At 62.7% G+C, this 18653-nt stretch overlaps 3 protein-coding genes across 3 annotated transcripts; 1 reads left to right on the top strand and 2 right to left on the bottom strand.

Moving 5' to 3' along the window:
- Window positions 1-1429: 1429 nt before the first annotated feature.
- Window positions 1430-7575, bottom strand: ALKBH4 (alkB homolog 4, lysine demethylase). The gene is made up of 3 exons (XM_045773775.2): window positions 7413-7575; window positions 4934-5131; window positions 1430-2374 (listed from the first exon to the last, which is right to left on the bottom strand). Exons 1-3 carry the CDS (start codon window positions 7533-7535, stop codon window positions 1787-1789), a joined length of 909 nt encoding a protein of 302 aa, XP_045629731.1. The 5' UTR covers window positions 7536-7575; the 3' UTR covers window positions 1430-1786.
- Window positions 7576-7648: 73 nt separating this feature from the next.
- Window positions 7649-14389, top strand: LRWD1 (leucine rich repeats and WD repeat domain containing 1). Its single transcript, XM_045773785.2, has 15 exons — window positions 7649-7857; window positions 8376-8610; window positions 8689-8805; window positions 9297-9437; window positions 9853-9957; window positions 10238-10357; window positions 10440-10554; window positions 10792-10901; window positions 11054-11261; window positions 11779-11851; window positions 11939-12079; window positions 13281-13378; window positions 13547-13702; window positions 13781-13893; window positions 13977-14389. Exons 1-15 carry the CDS (start codon window positions 7778-7780, stop codon window positions 14115-14117), a joined length of 1953 nt encoding a protein of 650 aa, XP_045629741.1. The 5' UTR covers window positions 7649-7777; the 3' UTR covers window positions 14118-14389.
- A 142-nt stretch (window positions 14390-14531) lies between these two features.
- On the bottom strand, window positions 14532-18060 carry POLR2J (RNA polymerase II subunit J). The gene is made up of 4 exons (XM_045773786.2): window positions 17830-18060; window positions 16655-16744; window positions 15249-15423; window positions 14532-14720 (listed from the first exon to the last, which is right to left on the bottom strand). Exons 1-4 carry the CDS (start codon window positions 17880-17882, stop codon window positions 14685-14687), a joined length of 354 nt encoding a protein of 117 aa, XP_045629742.1. The 5' UTR covers window positions 17883-18060; the 3' UTR covers window positions 14532-14684.
- Window positions 18061-18653: the final 593 nt, after the last annotated feature.

Consider the following 18653-nt stretch of genomic DNA (forward strand, 5'->3'; position numbering starts at 1 on the left):
GAGTTTCCTTAACATCTGTCAAAGCAGGACAGGCTATCGGCTGTGCTCTCCCCGACTTACTCAGGAAAAGGATGGTGCTGGAAGCCAGCCTCGGAGTGGATGCTTCCGTGTTAGGACGTTCCTGTGAGGCCCGTCGCTCCTCGGGGTCAGACCGCCAGAGCATCAGGACAGACAGAACGGTCCACACAGCGTTATGTCTGCTGTTGACGCAGAGCGTGCGAACGCAGGAACGGCCCCCTCAAATACAGGGTTAAGCAGTCATCATACCCCTCAGCCTGTGGCTGAGCCACCCCAGCCTGGCCCCCTCCCAGCCCCATCCCAGTGGGTGGCACAAGCAGTGGAAGCGGAGGTGGGCACGCTGAACCTGATGGTCTTCCTGTTGTAGCTTCAAGGAAAAACCCAGCTTAGGGTCACCAGCTTGACCATGACATGATGCAGCATGTCCCAAGGTGCGCTCCGGGGATTGTACGGACCACGGCATGGAGTGTGTCCCTGAGGGCTGCTCTGCGGGGCTGTAGGAGGGCCCACTGTCGAATGTCTGGCAAGCACTGGGTGATTCCGGGGGCCACCGGCTTCTTTGCTGAGTGGCTCTCCCGGCCTTCACAGGCCTCCCCCCACAGGTCTGGGCGTGCAGCGTTTCCCACATGGCTGTGTTGGCGGAACATCCTGCAGGCTCCACACACGGGTGCTCTACAGCCCAGCCTGTCAGGGCAGAGGCTCCTCACAGGCCCCCATGGAGCAGACCACCAGGCTTGCAAGCCCACGAGCTGTTCACATGCAACAGGACTGGCTGGAGCTCCAGCCAGGCCTACATCTGAATGCCCAATAAGGGACCCAGGGCAGGGTCTGCGAGGGTCTCAACTCTGCGAAGAAGCTGTCCTCCGCCTTCCTGCCCCAAGTGAGCTGACTCGGGGAGCCACCCGCTCTGCAGCTGGGCTGTTTGGCCACTAGAGACCTAGCGGTCTCCAGAGAGATGCCACTTCACAGTGCATGGCGGTCAGTGACTGCCCCCCACTCCCACCCGATAGCTCATAGAAGGTTCTAGAATGATTGAAGACCAGTGCAAACCATGAACCTTTCTGGGCTCCGATGGGGCCCTGGTCCCAAAGTTTGGCGCTGAGCACGTGGCTGGTGAGTGTATCCTGTCTTATGAGCAGGGAAGAGGGCTGGCCGCCACCCACGTGAGCACCCCACACGGCACCAGTATCAAGAAGTCCCCTTACTTTTTCACAGCATGGGGCAGGGAGGGACATGGGACCGGACTCTCTGTGGAGATCTCCCTGTCTTTACTGCCCCCCCCCACACCTCCCGGGGGTCAAGCATGACCCGGGCAGAGCCTGACGCAGGTCACCCGCTCTGAAGGCTGAAATGGTAGCTTCAAATCTGTCAATTCTCTCCAACTCACTTCCCAAATGAAAGGACTGGAGAATGTGGGGTATCAAGGAACTTCATTGAGAGAGAAAGGAGAAAACGTTTCTACGTGGTACCAACATGTTTAAGCTCAAATGATCCCCCTGCCCTCCAACTGTGACAAGCTCCCCACACAGTGGCCACGGGCAGGTCAGACAGGACTGACCTGAGGCACGTTCCCATCACAACCAGCTCCCAGGCAGGGCCCACACTGTCGTCACGTTCGGACGCTGAGCAGTCTTCTCTGAAAAGCTACTAAGCTGGGGAGAAAGCCCCCTGTGCCGGGCTTCCCGGCCTCGAATCCTGGCAGACAGTCAAGGCCGGAGCCGGCACCCTGGCCAGGCCCGGCGCCAGCTCCTGTCCCCGGGGAGGTGGCTCACATAGGTCTCCCTTGAAAGGAGAGAGAGATCTGCAGGAGTTCCTGCCCCAGTTCCTGCTGCCTCCCGCCGGGACAGAACTCGGCCGACAGCTCCCTGAAGGTGGCGCAGACGCGGCGGGCCTCGATGTGTCTGCGATGGATGGCGTGCTTCCACTGGTGCCGCGCGGCTCCCGTGAGCACGAGCAGCGAGCGGCGGGGTAAGGGGACAGCCACCTCCACCTCCTGGCACAGGACGGACCTGCTGGGGGCCATCACCCCTTCCACCAAGGCCTCCGGGAAGCCGGAGGGGGCCAGACAGAGCAGCAGGCTGCCGGGCGCCTCCCGGGACATGGACAGCACGGTCGGGGACAGGAGGTTGAGGCTCACCAGCCGCTCCCCCCACAGCCAGGCGTCGTCCAGGTGGGGGTCGATGGCCGAGCCCCGCTCAGGGCAGTAGTCCAGGTTGCACTGCTCCACGGGCCGGAAGTCCTCCAGGATGGGGTACAGCCCCATTCTCCGCACCACGTCCCGGCTGAAGCTGGGGAGGCCTCTGAAGCCGGCGGTCTTGAGCTTCTGTTTCCGAAAGTTGACTTTGGGGCCATAGTCCTGAAGGGGGAGGACAAAGAGGAATGGAGAAGTGCGTGAGTTTCTAGGAACGGCTATCACAGGCCAGGTCTGAAGAAGCTGATCACCGCGACCAAGATAAGCAGAAATGCCAGCCTCTGGCTCAGGACCCGGCTCCAGCAGGAGAAGGCCCGCCTCGAAGACAGAAAAACGGCAACCACTCGGATGCTGGTAGACGCTAAGGGAAGAAAGCAGGGAAGGGGGGACGATGTGCACTTAGCCCATGTGCCCCTGAAAGCAGAGAGAGAGGGAAACAAAGGGCCCGCGTGCAGGCCGTGTGTTCTGGGCCGTGAGGCCAAAGGGTCGGGATGCGGGAAAAAGAAGCACCAAGGTAGGGCGGGGTCAGCCCAAGGCAGCCTCATCCCCGGTCGGAGCTGGGGATCCCTGGGGTTCAGAACCTCGACAGAGAAGTTCTGCTCCCGGCGACATGCCCAGGACTGGAAACAGGCCACGCAGACACTTGCCCATGGTGTTCACAGCAACACCAGGGCACAGGAGCTGAAAAGCGGGGACAGGCCAGTGTCCACAATCAGACAAACAGTGGCGGGTCCACACCACGGAGTGCCATCTGGCCACAAACGCCACGCAGCGCTGACACAGGCTGACCACACCGTGGTCGGGGGAAGAGGCCGACACAAAGGAACGCATGTTCTGTGATCCCATTTACGTGAAACGTCCAGAATGGGCAGATCCAGAGACAGAAAGTAGATTAGTGGTTGCCGGGGGAATGGGGAGCGACTGCTACCGGGTACAGGTTTCCTTTGGGGTGATGGGCCTGTTCCAGAAGCAGGCGGTGGAGATGGCTGCACATTCTGAATAGAGCAAAACTGTACGTGTTAAATGAGCGGATTTTACGGTATGTGGATTCTGTCTTAAAAAACAGTCATTAGGGAGGAGCCTTCTAGAATACCCCTCAGACTTGTGGCCCAAGGGATGAGCATTTATCCACCAACTCCTGCCCCCTCGGGTCCCCCCCCAGGGGAGGGTGGCGCTATCTGGTGCAAAAGTCTTTCTCCTTCCGGCCTCGGCATGTCTCAGCGTGGCTGGGCCCCCAGGGCAGCGGCAGGCGCGGGAGGAGGGTGGGGGGTGCAAGGCCCAGAGGAACGTGTGACCTGGAGCACCGAGGCGGCTGTACTGGGACACCGAGAGCAGCGGGGACGCGAAGGTGGGGATGGGAGGCCTGGCAGGTTTGTAGCAGAGCAGCGAGTGCGTCTGAGGAGGGGTCCTCTGCAGGGCCAACTGACAGAAGGGGGGCAGGGGCCCCAGGACACTCCAGAAGGAATCCCAGCAGCAGAACCAGGGGCTGGGACCTAGGTGGGGGCAGTGGGGGTGTGCGGTGCTGTGTTCTCAGATTCCGGGCATGTTTTGAAGGAAGAAAGTGGACAGGGATGACCAGTGAGAGAGAAACCTGGAGAGCTGCATGGTTTCCGGCCTGAGCAGATGGAAGATGGAATTTGCCGAGATGGGGACGCTGCAGGGGTGCCGGGGTGGGCCAAGACCCAAAGCTCAGTGAGGATTTGGCAAAATGGGAAGCCAGCTGGAGACCTGAACGTGGGAGTCACAAACACACGCATGGTGTCAGAGCCATGACTCATGGAGACCAGCAAGGGAGCGTCTGGAAAAGGAGAGGCCCGAGGGCTGAGCCTGACAACCGGCCGCTGGGTGAGGGTGCGGGGCCGGGAAGGAAGCGGCGAATGTGTGAAGCGGGAACGGGAGGAGACACGCAGAAGACAGAATAAAGGACTCTTCGGAGGAGCTGGCTGCAGAGGTGAGAGACGGAGCTTACGGGCACTCTGGGGGAAAGACCAGTTGAGGTAAAACTGACGTTGACAACAGAGGGCTCGGGCAAGGAGGGCATGGCCCCAGGCAGCTGGCAGCGGAGAGCCGGGGGCAGGGGGAGGTTGCTAAGGGGGCCGCCTCGGGGAGACTGGTGTGACCGCCGGAGCAGGACGGCCAGGGCCGGGAGGCCAGCAATCAGAGGAGCCGGACGTGACCGGGGCTGGGGTTTAGGGAAGCAGCAGGACAGTGAGGGGCGAGAGGGCATGGGAGCACCAGAGGAAGTGGTGTAATGACCGGCGTGGCACTGAAGCCACTGAGGGGGAGGGAAGGGGAGAAGATGGCCAATGGTGGACAGTGCTGCAGGGAAGAGGGGCTGCGATCCCCGGCGAAGGGGAGGTCCAGGACTTGGGGGCCTGACTATCTCAAAACGAATGAGGAGACTGGCGGTCTTCTAGAAACCCTCCAGGCTGAGCATCAGTCTGCCCTACGGCCTGCATGTGATGTGTCTGGTGGGGAAGTGGAGGAGGCCAGGATGCCTGTGCCCCTTATTCCAACACACATGGCTCCCCTGGCTGCCCAAGCCCCAGCGTTGGGGGAGCTTGCCCCCCTAATGGCCCTGGGGTGCTGTGGCTGCAGAGAGGCACTGGGAGGAACACAAGCAAAGGGGCGCAGGGCAAGGAGTCTGGAGGGGCCCAGCAAAGTGACTCCTCTCTGACCAGCCAGGCTGGCCCTCCACTCCTCCCCAGCCGAGGGCCGGCCTACCTGCTTCCTCCGTCCAGACTGGGAGAGCTTCCAAGGCTCCCGGTCCATCAGCTGCACCATCTCGGCTTCCTCGTCCCGGGTCACAAAATCCTCTATCAGCGTCACGCCAGGGAAGGGGAAGGCCCAGCCTTCAAAGTCAGACTCCTCGGCCCCCACGGCCCAGCCAGTGTCGGAGTAGTAAATGAAACGGTGTGTTTTCTGAAAAGAAAGTTGAGGGACCTGGAACCATGGAAGGAAGCCCTTCCTCACACCGCTGTGTGCCTTCTGGAGGCCGGCTCCCCGCCCCCCTAACCAAGCCACTCTGGAGAGCAGCTGGAGTCCAGAGGGAGGCCGAACCCCTCCCTGCCTGGGCCTGCCTCCTGGGAAGGGCCCTCTGCCCGGTCCTTTCTCACTTTCCTCATCTTAAATGGAAAAAGCGTCCATACAACCACTAGTGTTCTCCACTCGAAAGCTGAGGGGAGCTGGACAGAGCAAAGTGAAGGAACTAGCCTGAGGCTGCAGAGCTGGGGGCTGCCTGCGGGTCCACACTGTGCTCATGTCGCTGGGGGATGTCTTCTGGCCTCCCTGGCTGTGGGGGGGACTAAAGGAGAGGACCCCGGGGCTGTCAGAGGGAGAGCATGCTGGGCAGCCAGAGGGGAGACGTCGAGGTGGGGGTGCCTCTGCGCCCTGCCCTCCTCTGAGGCCACAGAAGCACTGCCCGCATTTCCCTTCAAAAGAGAGAACTTGCTAGTCATCCTCGAGGAGTGCCCCGAGGGCAAGCTCCTGCTGCGGTGCCTCCCCGGATCAGTCTCAGGTTTTGGGCAGAGGCCACCGGGTTCCAGGCAGCCCCCAACCAATGACTCAGCGCAGGTCTGGCCTTTTCTACCCGACACGGGCTCCTCTATCTGTCAGTTGGCTCCGGAGCTCCCCGCTGGGCGGGCCATGACTTTGTCCCAGCTGCAGGACAGTCTGAGGCCCGCCCCGTCCAGTTAATTCTGCTTCCTCCCCCACCCTTTATATGTCATGGCCGCTGCTGCCCACCCGGTCTGTGAACCATGGTGTCCTCTGTCTTCTGGCACCTCATGTGGACACATTAAAATCAGAGAGTCATCCTGTACCTTCTGCTCATCCCACAGCCAGCAAGTTAGGCAGGGTCTATCCCCCCACCCACAGTCACAGGGAAAGTTCAGACTTTGGGCACTTCTCAGGCTTTACTTGTGGCAAAAATACATATGACATGAAATCTCCCATCGTCCCCATCTTTAAGTGTACACGGCAGCGTTAAATACACCCATCCCCAGCTTTCTAAAACTCTGAACTCTACAAACAACTCTTCTTTCTTTCCCCCAAGCCCCGGGCACCCACCATTCTACTTTCTGACTCTGAATTTGATTCCTCTACGGACCTCGTGGCAGTGGAATCCTGCAGTGTTTATCCTCTTGTGACACATTTCACTCAGCATAATGACCTCAGGATCCACTCATGTCACAGCAGATGTCAAAATGCCTTTCCTTTTCAAGGCACATAATATTCCCTCGGACACAGTGGGCCAGTTTGTCTACCCGCTTGCCCACTGCGGGACTCTTCCACTGCTTCCACATTGTAGCTGCTGGGAACAACGCCACTAGGAACGTGGGCGTACAAATCTCTCTCCAAGGGTCTGCTTTCGATTCTTTTGGGTGTATATCCAGAACTGCTGGATCACACAGCAATTCTGCTTTTAATTTGCTGAGAAATCACCAGACCATTTTCCACAGGATCTTCCAAGCTTTTACCACGGATGCTGTGACGGTTTCTGCACTGGTTTCCCAGACTCCATACCTTCCTATCTGCTTCTCCCCCTCTCCCCGGATCTTTAACTTCCTTTAAAACCCTGAGCGGCTCTCCGTGGCCCTCAGGACAAGTCCAGCCTACCCAACCACCACACACACAGCCCTCTGGGATCGGCGCCTGGCCCTGGAGCGTCACGCTCCTTCCAAAAGCACGCACCTACCCCAGGCCTGTACCCAAGCAGTACCCCCAGCGGGAACGCCCTTGCCCCGCCCCCCTTCCCCCCCGCAAAGGCGCTGACTCCTTTTTCTTTAATTAATCCGAACTAATTTCCTCCTTGCCCACTTCTGCTCGACGGAGTCTGGGACACAATGCCCTGCCTGGTTTTCGGCATCCTCTTTTCTTTCCGGGTAGTCTCCCCACTCCGTGAAGCTCCCAGGCCCAGAAATGGGAGGCGGGGGACGGGGTTGGGGCGGGGGGGGCTACGTGGAGGTTTGCTGTCACACTCTCCCCAGGGCTCAGAGGGGAGTAGTGTTCGGACGGCACCCACTCCAGCCCCTTCCCCGCTCACAGCCCACCCCTCAAAGCGCTCATCTCACCCTGCAACGCCCCCACCGCGAAGGCCCCTGACACGGGTTGATCCGGGGCCCGTCTTCGTAGCCATCTTCTGGGCCTCAGTTTCCCCATATGAAGAAGGGAGTTATGGCACGGCCCCTCCCCGAGCTCTCACCTGCGGGGGATGCTGCCAGGGCGGGTCACCTCCTCGCTGCCGCTCGCAGATCAGACACGTCCGGATGCCCTTGCAGCCGCATTCCCGGAGGACTTCGGGGGCCGCCACCACCGCAGCCGCCATCGCCGCGTCCTGGAGACCAGAACGCAGGCGCGGGGCCGCGGGGGCCGCTGGGAGTTGTAGTCCGCCCGCGGGGCGCGAGGTCCGCGAGGCCGCTTCCTTCCGGTCGTCGCCAACTGCTGGCTCGCGCGGCGCCGCCTCCAGAACTCCGCCTGCCGCGGACGTTAGCGTCGGTTTCCAGGAGGCGCGGACTCGGCCGGTCGCCGGTGCAGCCGACCGGCCAGCGCGGGCCGCGCCTTCTCGCCATGGGCCCCCTCTCGGCGCGGCTGCTCATGCAGCGAGGGCGTCCCAAGAGCGACCGGCTGGGGAAGATCCGGAGCTTGGAGTAAGGCGGGCTGGGGGGCGACGGGGACCGCGGGGCCGCGGCCACACAGCCCGCCATCCGGGCCTGGGTTGCCGGCCGGTCGGGAAGAAAGGCTGGGACCCCTGCCCACTCCCTGCCCGGCCCCATTATCGCCCTGTTGGTTAGGCGGAATCTCCGAACTCGGGCCAAACGCCGGGCTTCCGTTATGAGACGGGCGGGCTGGGTTCCGAGGGGCCTCTCCCTTGAAGGGGCTCGGGCTGTGGTGGAGGCAGTCCCGCAGAAGGGGTATTGAGCAGTCTGTTGAGCTAGTCCTGAGGCCCTGCGCAGCACAGAGGAGCTCCCCTAGAGGGCCGGGGAAGCGTTCTGGAGGGGCCAGCTGTACGCAGTTGTAAAGTAGTAAACAAGATTTTAAGAAGGAGAGGCTGCGCGTGCCCGAGCACCTCTGCTGGAAGAGCCAGCGCAGGCACCCGGGACTGCCCCAGGTGCGAGGCGGGAGGCCTGCCCGCCCCCCTGAGCCCTCCCTGTCTGCGCCCACCCAGCTTGTCCGGGCTGAAGCTGCTCTCCGAGCACTTGGACCCCAAGCTCCTGAGCCGCCTGACGCAGCTGCAAGAGCTGGACCTCTCCAACAACCAGCTGGAGACGCTGCCCGCCAACCTGGGCCTGGCCCACCTGCGCATCCTCCGCTGCGCCAACAACCAGCTGGGGGACGTCACCGCCTTGTGCCAGTTCCCGCAGCTCGAGGAGCTCAGCCTGGAGGGCAACCCCTTCCTGACTGTAAGTGCCCCTCCTCCCTGCCCCAGAGACCGAGGGCCAGCACTGTGTGGGGCTGAGCCACTCTCCCTCATCCCCCAGGTCAGTGACAACCTGAAAGTCTCCTTTCTCCTGCCCAAGCTCCGTAAGGTCAATGGCAAGGATGCGTCCTCCACGTGCTCTCAGGTGGAGAACCTAAACCGAGAGCTGACCAGCCGGGTAAGGGGGCCGGTGTCTCTGGTGTTTGGGAGCACTCGGGGGGCCCTGAAGAGCGAGCGACAGAATGGACGTTTGGAGGACTCTGAGTGGGGGTTCCGGAGACTCTCTGCCCTGACCCCGACCAGTGCTTATCCCCTAGCCTGTGCTCCGAGCCTCTTGTCCCTAGAGGTCCTACTCTCCGGGTGTGCGGGCAGGGCCTGGCCCGGGAGGCTGAGACACTTTCACAGGAACTGTACCCTAGGCCAACTCCTCCTCCTCGGGGCCGTTGAGAGAGTGTGTGTGTGTGTGTGTGTGTGTGTGTGCGCGCGCGCGCGCGCATGTGCGCGCGTTGTTTAGGCCTGTGCACTGCAGCAAGGGCTGTGGTGTAGGGAGGCTTCCAGGAGGCGGTGAAGTGGAGACACCTGTGGCCGTAAGATTGGAGACAGGAGCACCGCAGAGGGTCCAGGAGATCTGGGATGGGCTGGGCTTGACTCTGGTCCCTCTTGTTCCAGGTCACAGCTCACTGGGAGAAGTTCAAGGCCACCCTGAGCCCAGAGGAAGAGGCAGAGAAGGCCCAGGCTGACTTTGTGAAGTCTGCTGTCAGGGATGTCCGCTATGGGCCTGAGTCCCTCAGCGAGTTCACCCAGTGGCGGGTATGACCTCACCCTGCTGTACTGGGAGTCCGTTCTCCCAGCTCCTTGATGGCCTTCAGCGGCCCTAGAGGTCTCTGGCCATGAGGGGTGGTGGAGGGGCACCTGCCTTTGGCTCCGGTCATGATCCCAGGGGCCTGGGATCTAGCCCCGAGTTGGGCTCCTTGCTCAGCAGGAAGCCTGTTTTTCCTTTTCACTGCTCCTGCTTGTGTTCCCTCTCTTGCAGAAATAGTATCTTTAAAAGGAAAAAAAAGATGGGTGGTGGAGAGTGGTGTGGGTCAGGGAAGGCAGACTTATTGGTTGGAAAGGCCGTTTCCCACCTCTGGAAGCACAGGTTCCCTCGGCCCTGGCATCTGGGGGAGGGGTCGGGGGGCCCCTAGGACCATATCTAGTTCCCCGATGTTCTTGGCCCACATAGGTGCGGATGATCTCTGAGGAACTGGTGGCCTCTGGTGGGACCCAGGTGCGTGAGGCAGGCACCCCAGAGAGGCCTCCAAAAGCCACAGCAGCCAAGGAACCCAGGGTAAGTGTGGAACCATGCGGCTCCCAAGGCTCCAAAGGCTTGTTTTGGCCTTTCCTGCCTAGGGACACTGGGGAAAAGTGATGGGGTGCAGGGGTCCCAGAAATGAGCCTAAGACGGCCCCTGATGCCCGGCTTGTTTACACTGACCCTGGGCCAACCCTTGCTCTCTCTCCCCACCATGGGGGGGTGCAGTCCAGCCTGTGATGCCGAGGAAGCAAGCCCTGGGCAGATGGGCCCGTGGTCCCCAGGCGCTCAGCCCGGTCCCAACCCCCCCTCCACAGGCCAGGCCCGTGGCCAAGAAACGGCCGGATGACGTCTCAGTCAACCGGTCCCCCAACAAGCGGGCATGTACCTCCTCAGACCGCGTGGAGGGCAGCCCCCCGGGCTCTGATGGCAGCCAGGTAAGTGAGCAAGGGGGCAGGGAGCCAGCTGGCAGGGAGCACGGGCTGGGGCAACTGTGACCCCCCCCCTCTGCCCCCACAGCCTGCCCCGGACCTGGAGCCCCTGCATTTCCTGCAGTGTCACAGCAAGAACAACAGCCCTCGGGACCTGGAGACCCAGCTCTGGGCCTGCGCCTTTGAGCCGGCCTGGGAGGAGGGTACAGCCTCGGTGGGCAGGCAGGGCCAGGGCGAGCGCCCCAGGGCATGCGCCCCAGGGCATGAGTGGGACCAGCTGTCTAGACGGGGCCCGGGAATGACACCTGGAGGGGGGCGCCTCGGTGGATGGGCGGCCTGGGAGAGACAGCCCGTGAAGTAGCGTCAAGGCCAGGCGCAAGGAGCCGCAGGGGGGAAGCTCCGCGGAGAACGTTTTTACTGGGGCTGACCCCTCAACACAGGGCACGAGGGGGCCACCTCCCAGACCGTGGCCACGTGTGGCGGGGAGGCCGTGTGCGTGATAGACTGCCAGACGGGCATCGTGCTGCACAAGTACAAGGCACCTGGCGAGGTGAGGGCCCAGGGCCTGCTCCTGCGGTGCTGGGGGTGGGCGGCTGACCCCATCCTGCCGGGCCTCCGTCCCACCGGCCTGACCTCGCGGACGCGCGCAGCTCTGCTGCTTGTGACGCCCACCCCCCCACCCCCCCCCCGCCGCGTCCCCAGGAGTTCTTCTCAGTGGCCTGGACTGCCCTGACCGTGGTGACGCAGGCCGGCCACAAGAAACGCTGGAGCGTGCTGGCGGCCGCGGGCCTGCGCGGCCTGGTCCGGCTGCTGCACGTGCGAGCTGGCTTCTGCTGCGGGGTCATCCGGGCCCACAAGAAGGCCATCGCCACCCTCTGCTTCAGCCCCACCCACGAGACCCACCTCTTCAGTAAGTCCCTCTCCCCCACCCGAGGTGTCCCCAGCACCCTGTCCTGCAGCCTGACCGTGCGCCCTCCCCAGGACGGTAGGGAGCTCCTGGGGCTGGCGGGTTTCACCCTGGGCCGCCGGGGTCAGCTCTGGCCGGGGTAGAAGCGTGACTTTGTGGGCAACTGTCAGGGCCTCAGATCCTGTTTTTCCCCCCTGACCTGCTCTGTGGCCTTGAGGCTGGGCAGCTGGGCCAGCCTGTGACCTGGGTGGGTACCCCCCCCCACCCCGCAGCGAAGCGTGGTAAGGCCGAGAAAGGGCTGTGTGAGCGGAGGCCTGCAAAAAGAGGGCTTTCTGGCGCGGGCCGTGGTAGCTGAGAGAGAGGTAGAGATCGGCGGCCTCGAGTCTCCCGTCTCCTGGCTATGGCCCTGCCTGCCTCGGAGGGGCCGGCTTTGTGCCTACGGTCTCAGCCTGGGGTGCAACCTGCCGGAAGGAGTAGGGTCTCTTCAGAGCCACCCCTCCCCTTCCCATCCCCTCCTCAGCGGCCTCCTATGATAAGCGGATCATCCTCTGGGACCTCGGGGTGCCCAACCACGATTACGAATTCCAGGCCAGGTGAGGCTGGGGGGCGGCGGGGGGCGGCAGGGGCTGCTGCTAGGGTGGCCGGGTCCATGGCCTCATTCTCTCCCCTTCTGCCTGCAGCCAGCTGCTCACCCTTGATACCACCTCCATCCCTCTGCGCCTCTGCCCCGTGGCTTCCTGCCCGGATGCCTACCTGCTGGCCGGCTGCGAGGGCGGCCTCTGCTGCTGGGACGTGCGGCTGGACCAACCCCAGAAGAGGAGGTGAGGTGGGGCGGGGAGGCCTTGAAAGCGAGGCCCCGGAGCTAGGCAGCAGCTAGTCCAGATGTCTGATCCCCAGCCCATCTGCCAGGGGTGGGACCCAAGCTATGCCCCATTCTGGGCAGCTAGAGGCTGTTTGCAGGGGCCTCTTCATGGGGCTGGTCTGTCCCCACCTCCTCTGGTCTCTCAAGGAAAGGCCTGTGCCCTGTTCCTTGCCAGCTGCTGGGCTGTGGGACTGGGCTGGGTCAGCTCTCGAAGCCGTGGTCACCTCACCTTGGAGGGGAGGAGGGGGCTGGCATGGTGCCTGGGCAGCGAGGAGACCCCGGAAGGCCGGAGACCGTGCTCGGCCTGGCATCCCCGCCCTCGGGTGGACCCCAGCCTCGTGGCAGAGGCGGCTGTTTCAGAAGGTGTTAAAACCCCACAAAGTGCAGCGTCAGGTGTGGAGGAAAGAGAGTAAGGGGACGGTGGCGAGGTGACTGGTGGTGGTAGGGTCCTTAGGCTAACACGAGCCTAACAGAGTCAGGCTGGTCGCGGGAGGGAGGGTGCTCGCGCAGGGGTGGCGGCGAGGGGCTGTGTGAGGTCCAGCCCAGCGTCAGAAGCGGGAGGGCGCGGCACAAGATGAGGTGGCAAGGTTGCCGGGGCCAGGGGACACTGGCTCGGCCTGCCGTGGTAAGACACGAATTTTGTCCTCAGTGCTGTGACCAGTCTGGGAAGCACTTTGGGGGTGGGGGGAGGTGACAGCAGTGAGGCAGCTGCTACGTGGGGGCAAACAACAAAAGCATCAGTGCAGGCGGTGGCGTTTGTCTAGCCAAGTGCCCTTGTGGGCCCACGCCGCACCTGGGAGTGAAGCCCTGAACTCCCCACTGCCCCACCCCAGGTCTGTCTGGTCCCCAAGCCCTGTGGCGGTCACGCATCAGATGTTTGCTTCTCCTCCTGTTGGTACTTGGCTGCCTTTTCAAGCAGTGTGATCCCCCTCACTTCTCGGCTTGGGAATGTGCAGCAGGCACTTGCCACCGGCCCCTAAATGCTGCTGAGCGCGCACCCCTGTGCCTGCCTGCGCCCCGGCCCTGCTGGCTCTCCTTCCAGGGCTGGGAACAGATTCCGGTCTCCTCTCCTAGTTGAGGCGGGCAGGCGCAGAGCAGCCGCTGGCACAGTGGGGGCGCACACGGTGGGGCCCGCTGACAGCATCCGCCCCGCCCCGCAGGGGGTGCGAGGTGGAGTTCCTGTTCCCCGAGGGCGACGGCTCAGAGGCAGCCGGGCGGAGAGTGGACGGGCTGGCGTTTGTCAATGAGGACGTGGTGGGTGAGTAGGCGCTGCTCGCGGACCAGCCTGGCCTCCTGGGAGCCGGGATAGGCCCCGGGAAGGCCTCTGGGGGTGGCTTCTCCCAGGGCCGGGGGAATCCTCAGGGGTCCCGACTGTGCAGCAGGAAGTGGCTAGAGGGGGCCCCCACCCAGTTCTCTGTTCCCCCAGCCTCCAAGGGGAATGGCCTGGGCACCATCTACCTGTGGAGCTGGAGCCAGACGTGGGGAGGCCGGGGCAAGCAGTCCACGCTGGCGGTGGTGGTGCTGGCCCGGCTGCAGTGGTCCGCCACCAAGCTGGCCTACTTCTCGCTGAGCACCTGTCCCGGTGAGTCCCCGCCCGCCCCCCCCCCCCGCCCCCGGTCTCCACCCCTCCCCCCCAATCTCAGTCTGTGCCTCCCGCCAGATGAGGGGATCGTGCTCTGTGGGGACGAGGAGGGCAACGTGTGGGTCTACGACGTGCGGCACCTCCTGACCCAGCCGCCTCCGCTGCCGGCAGCGCCCCAGGCCCCGACGCAGGTAGGCACCCCCCACCCCCTCCTGCCTTGGGGATGGCGCAGCTGGAAGCTGGAGCCCCGCCCCCTCTCCCCCCACCCCCGCAGATCCTTAAGTGGCCCCAGCCCTGGGCCCTCGGCCAGATGGTGACGAAGACCATGGTGAACACGGTGGTGGCCAACCCCACCTTTACCTATCTCACTGCTCTGACGGACTCCAACATCGTAGCCATCTGGAGGAGACAGTAGCCAGAGCCGGGGCGCCCCTGTCTCGGCGGGGGTGGGTGGGTGGGGGAGTCCTGGGGACACGACTTAAGTTATTCAGCTTTGGGGTAAATGACCAGGATATTTTTATCGGGGATATTTTTATTAAACTCTCTGCTGTGTAAGAGAAGCCTGGAGAGCTGTTTGTGACCCCATTGGGCACTTCTCGGAGCCAGACAGGCAGGGCCGGGAGCTGAGGCTCCTGAAAGTGCCCCCCCCCCCCGGGGTTCCTGGGGATTGGTCTAGAAGGAGTTTGGTCCCACCACCTCCTCAGCCAGAAATCTGGGTCCCGAGGCCTGTCCGCTCTGCACCGTGGCCCCAGAGTACCGGGAGCAGGCCCGTCGACCTCCCTGCAGCCCCACGGCCCGCGGAGTCACCCGTGCTTCAGCCCACAGCCAGGCCTTTTCCTGTGCAGTTTATTAGCAAGCTCAGACAGACTGCGGGACACAGCGACTCCAGCGGGTGGGCTCACTGGGCCAGCCCCGAAGCTGGGGGAGCTGCTCTCCTCTCCAGGGCAGCGTACGAACTGGCCACGCAAGACTCTTCAGGCCACTATTCGATGCCTTCTTGTTTGTCTTTAATGGCCACCTGAGGAGAGAGGGGCAGCAGCCACTTAGCTGGAAGGGCCAGGGTGAGGAGGCTGGAAGGGCCACCGCAGGGTCCCTGAGCGCCCCCACCCCCTCTGCCTGAGGTGCCAGTGACACAAGCCCAAACCTGACAAGCCTTGGATCCTTCCCGCTCTACACCCGGGGGTCGGACTCTGGCCCTCCGCATGGACAGAACCGTGCGGCCCCTCCCTGCACAGCTCCACCCAAGTACCCTGGAAGCAGCCAGGCCTCAGCGGAGAAGGCCTGGGGGAGCAGTCCCCAAGGGCGACACGCCCCCCAGGAGACCCCAGAGCACACAGTACGGTTCGCACCCGTGCCTGCAGACGGCAGGCCCCCGGCCTTGACTCCATAGCCCCTTCGTCCACACTTGCTCAAGGCTGTGGGGGCATGGCTGCTCTGTCACCGCCTCCCCTGTCCCCCCATAACTCAGGAACCCACCCAGGGCTCGTCCTGACAGCGCAGCTCTGGGCAGACCCAGCCCCACGGCCCTGCACGCCTGGCCGCTCACCCGGAACCGCTCCTCCAGCAGGGACAGCTCGCTGATGAGGTCCGTGATGGCGTTGGTGAAGGCCTCCTGCGGGCTGTAGTCCGGGGTGGTCTGCACTCGGATGATGATCTTGTGCTCCAAGGGGTGGGGGACTTTGTAGCCAGCAAACAGCACCTGGGGGTCCTTCAGCAGCTGTCTGAGGGACGGAAACGGGCGGTGTGACCCGGGAGGCTGACCTGGCCCCCTTGGGGGCTACCAGGCCTCTAACCAAGGACTCTTCCCACCGGGTTGAGGCCTAGAAGCCAGTACGGCTAGGGGGCTGACCCCACTAGTACCCTGCTCTTGATTTCCCAAAAAAAAATCTTCCACATGAAACATTTTGAAAAATTTCTACCTCATGGGGGACGTCTCCCCCAACCCCCACCTACATCCGTGAGGATCAAAGACCCCAGCGGGTAAGCAGGCTTTCCTGCCGACTTCCCTCAGGGGAAGTCCGGGACCCTGCAACAGCCCCAAAGAGCCGTCCCCAGGCAGCCCGTGTTCAGTAGCCAGAACACAGAGCCCAGAACGAGCATGGGGGGGGGGGGGCTAGGCAGTTAGTGAAACGGCAGCCCTTTGGGCAACACAGGCTGGCAGCTGCTGCCCACACGCCTGGGGCCCCGTGTGCAAGGCCGGGAAGCCAGCAGGCGCCACGACGGAGGGCCCTTGCAGAGGTGCGGACCCGCCTCCCAGAGCGAGGGAGCAGCAAGGCCCCAGAAGGGCCTGGGGGCACCACTGGCGTGGCTCAGGGTGGGAGTCAGCCAGACACAAGACGCCAACTCCACCTCCCACCTTCAGCCCAGAGACCAGGCGGGCGGGCTCCTGCCCTGGCCTCAAACGTGCAAACCCCGGAAAGACGTGGCTTCACCAACGGTGTTTTCAGCAGAGAAATGACAGCGCTTGGGTCACAACAGCAACCACGTCGCTGACCACCTACCTGGTCAGGACTTCACTGGTGTAAACACACACCCACCAACCCACATCCACTGTCCACCAGGGGCACCGGATAACCCAGAGCCTCTCTCCCACCTTCTCCCCTTCTTCTAATAAAATCCAATCTCTGGCACATCTGTCTTTGCGTGCCAGGTGTCCCAGAGGTCATGGTCCCACAGAGGGGTGGGTGGCAGCCAGCCCCGACCGCCCCTCAGCAGAGACACACCAGCAGGCCCACGTTTCTCTAGCTGGCCGCACAATCGCTTCCTTCCGGCAGATAAACGGGCTGGTACAGCGTCATTTTGGAGAAAATGTACTGGAATGTGTGAATTACCAGAGCAAGCGCCCAGACCTTCCTGCAGCTCAGAGAGCCTTCAGGAAATCTTCCAGAATGTGTGCCTTGCCTCAAAGAGCCCCATTAAATGTTGCCCAAGAGCCTTGAACTTGGAACTTACGATTTAATGATGTTTCCTAGCGTGTGGTCTTCTTTGTTGATGGTGAACAAACAGGCATTGGGTACCTTGGTGTCCTTGTTAATGGTAATCCTAGGAAGAGGCAGGAGCAACAGATGAGGAACACGGGCTCCTCTCCTCCCCCAAATCTAAATCCTGCCCTCAATGCAGGCTCAGGTCCCACCTCCTTCTGGAAGCCTTCCTCAATCTCTTCATCCATAAAGACCTCTCTGACTCACAGCAGCTGAGGGGCTATGCCCTGATTCTGTGAGACCCTCATCTACTCTGGATTGCTCCTGGGCACCAGTGACATTTTAGGGTGGATAACTCTTCTGTAGGGGGCTGTCTTGTACGTTGTAGGATACGAGCAGCATCCCTGGTCTCTACTCACTAGCTGCCAGCAGCACCCCCTTTATGACAATCAGAAGTGTTGGCAGACATTGCCAAAAGTCCCCTGGGGAGCAAAATGGCCCCAGCTGTCAACACTGCTCCCAGGGGAGACGAAGTGGCTGGCAAGGGCTAGACCACAGAGCCCTGCACACCAGGCTGTTAAGGAAAAGCGATGTTTTAGTCTTCTGCGTCTTGAGCCCTGGCCTAAGCACTTTTGGTAGATTACCTCCTTAAGCTCCCCTTAGAGAAAATCCTGTGGTTTAACACAGCAAGAAGCCCATTTTCCAGAGGAGGAAAGCAGGCCTCAGGCAGATGAAGTCACATCCCCAAAGATACGGAGACCAGGAAAGCCCAAAATGAAGAAGCCAGGAACCAGGCCCAGGCTGAGAGGCCGGGAGACTACATTCCCTCGCACTCTGCAGGCAAGGAGCCCCTGAAGGTTCTGCACAGGCCAGGTCGTGAGCCTGAGAGCCAGCCCTCTCTGGCTGCAGCAGAAGGATGAAGGCGGCGGCCAGGAGGCTGCCGGATCCCGGAGGGAAAGCACTGTGGCACCAGGCACTCTGGTTCCCATACAGACCACCACTTCCCGTGCGCCGGGGCAGCTCCTTAGCCTCTCTGAGCCCCAGCTTCCTCCTCTGCAGAACGGGGCTACTCACCACCGCCTGGCAGGGCTGCCTCAAGTTTGGCAGACACAGTAAAAGCTGCTTCCGTCTCCCAGCAGTGGGCGAGCCCGAGAAGCCCCAGGGTCCGCCCGCGACCCCCGGCCCGCCCCCGCCGGTTCCACTTACTTTTTCTCGCCCTCGAAGAGCAAGAACGACTCAAATGCGGGAGGTGCGTTCATCCTAGCGCCACACCAGCCTCCCAAGCCGCAGCAGCCGCCTCCACCGCCAGCAAAACCCTATACCACCACCTCTTCCGGGCTAGCGGCTGCTTCCGGTTTACGGCTTCCCCCGTGTGAAGACCGGCTGCTTGCCCCCTAGCGGCCCGGAGGACGCAGCGCAGGCGCGAGGAAAGCCCGGGGCACGGAGGGAGGCGCGTGGTTCTGCGCATGCGTGAGCCCTTAGTTCCGTCCGTGCGCTTGCTTCCCTATAGGTGCGCTTCGGCGCCCCCTCGCTGCGCTGCGGGGCCTCTCTCCGCTCCCCGTGCCCCTTGATCCTGCTTTGGAAATGTGCCCTTGGAGCACCCAGCGCGAGGCCCTCGAGTGGAAAATGGAGCCAGGGCGCAGTGGGGCCGGTGGAGGGTTGGAGAAGCCTCGTGGGTGGCTGGGCCTCGGCCGGTGCGGATAAGCCCCCTGCGGAGGCCGCCTGCTATGAGACCCCGGCGGCGTGGTCTGGGCTTGCCCCGTGGCCCTGTGGCCTGATGAGCCGCTTGTTAGGCAGACAGCGGGTGAGGGCTGGGGCCAGGCAGGTGTACCCGGTCGGGAGACAGGAGCGTGGAGGGCCGGAGTCCGTCTGCATTGGTTGGGATTTGCAGACTGCAGTTTGGTGTAAAGGCCCCACCTGCGCTGTTTGAATCAAGGGTCTGGGTCTCCAATTAGCTACTGCAGCTACAGCAGCTGAGCAGCCACCAAGGAACCCAGAAGCTTCCACAGCACTTCCTGGGAAGAGCCATT

This window comes from Ursus americanus, chromosome 2, assembly GCF_024610735.1.
Source record: "Ursus americanus isolate L20-20 chromosome 2, mUrsAme1.1.p, whole genome shotgun sequence".
In the NCBI taxonomy this organism is placed as follows: Eukaryota; Metazoa; Chordata; class Mammalia; order Carnivora; family Ursidae; genus Ursus; species Ursus americanus.

Coding starts and splice junctions, on each gene's coding strand:
- ALKBH4 (XM_045773775.2), bottom strand. CDS start 7,535: ATGGCGGCTGCGGTGGTGGCGGCCCCCGAAGTCCTCCGGGAATGCGGC. Junction 5,132..7,412: donor CCTGGCAGCATCCCCCGCAG/GTGAGAGCTCGG, acceptor CTTTCTTTTCAG/AAAACACACCGTTTCATTTA. Junction 2,375..4,933: donor AGTCTGGACGGAGGAAGCAG/GTAGGCCGGCCC, acceptor CTCCCCCTTCAG/GACTATGGCCCCAAAGTCAA.
- POLR2J (XM_045773786.2), bottom strand. CDS start 17,882: ATGAACGCACCTCCCGCATTTGAGTCGTTCTTGCTCTTCGAGGGCGAG. Junction 16,745..17,829: donor CTCTTCGAGGGCGAGAAAAA/GTAAGTGGAACC, acceptor GCCTCTTCCTAG/GATTACCATTAACAAGGACA. Junction 14,721..15,248: donor TGCTGGAGGAGCGGTTCCGG/GTGAGCGGCCAG, acceptor CTCTCTCCTCAG/GTGGCCATTAAAGACAAACA.
- LRWD1 (XM_045773785.2), top strand. CDS start 7,778: ATGGGCCCCCTCTCGGCGCGGCTGCTCATGCAGCGAGGGCGTCCCAAG. Junction 13,379..13,546: donor TGTCAATGAGGACGTGGTGG/GTGAGTAGGCGC, acceptor CTGTTCCCCCAG/CCTCCAAGGGGAATGGCCTG. Junction 13,703..13,780: donor CTCGCTGAGCACCTGTCCCG/GTGAGTCCCCGC, acceptor GCCTCCCGCCAG/ATGAGGGGATCGTGCTCTGT.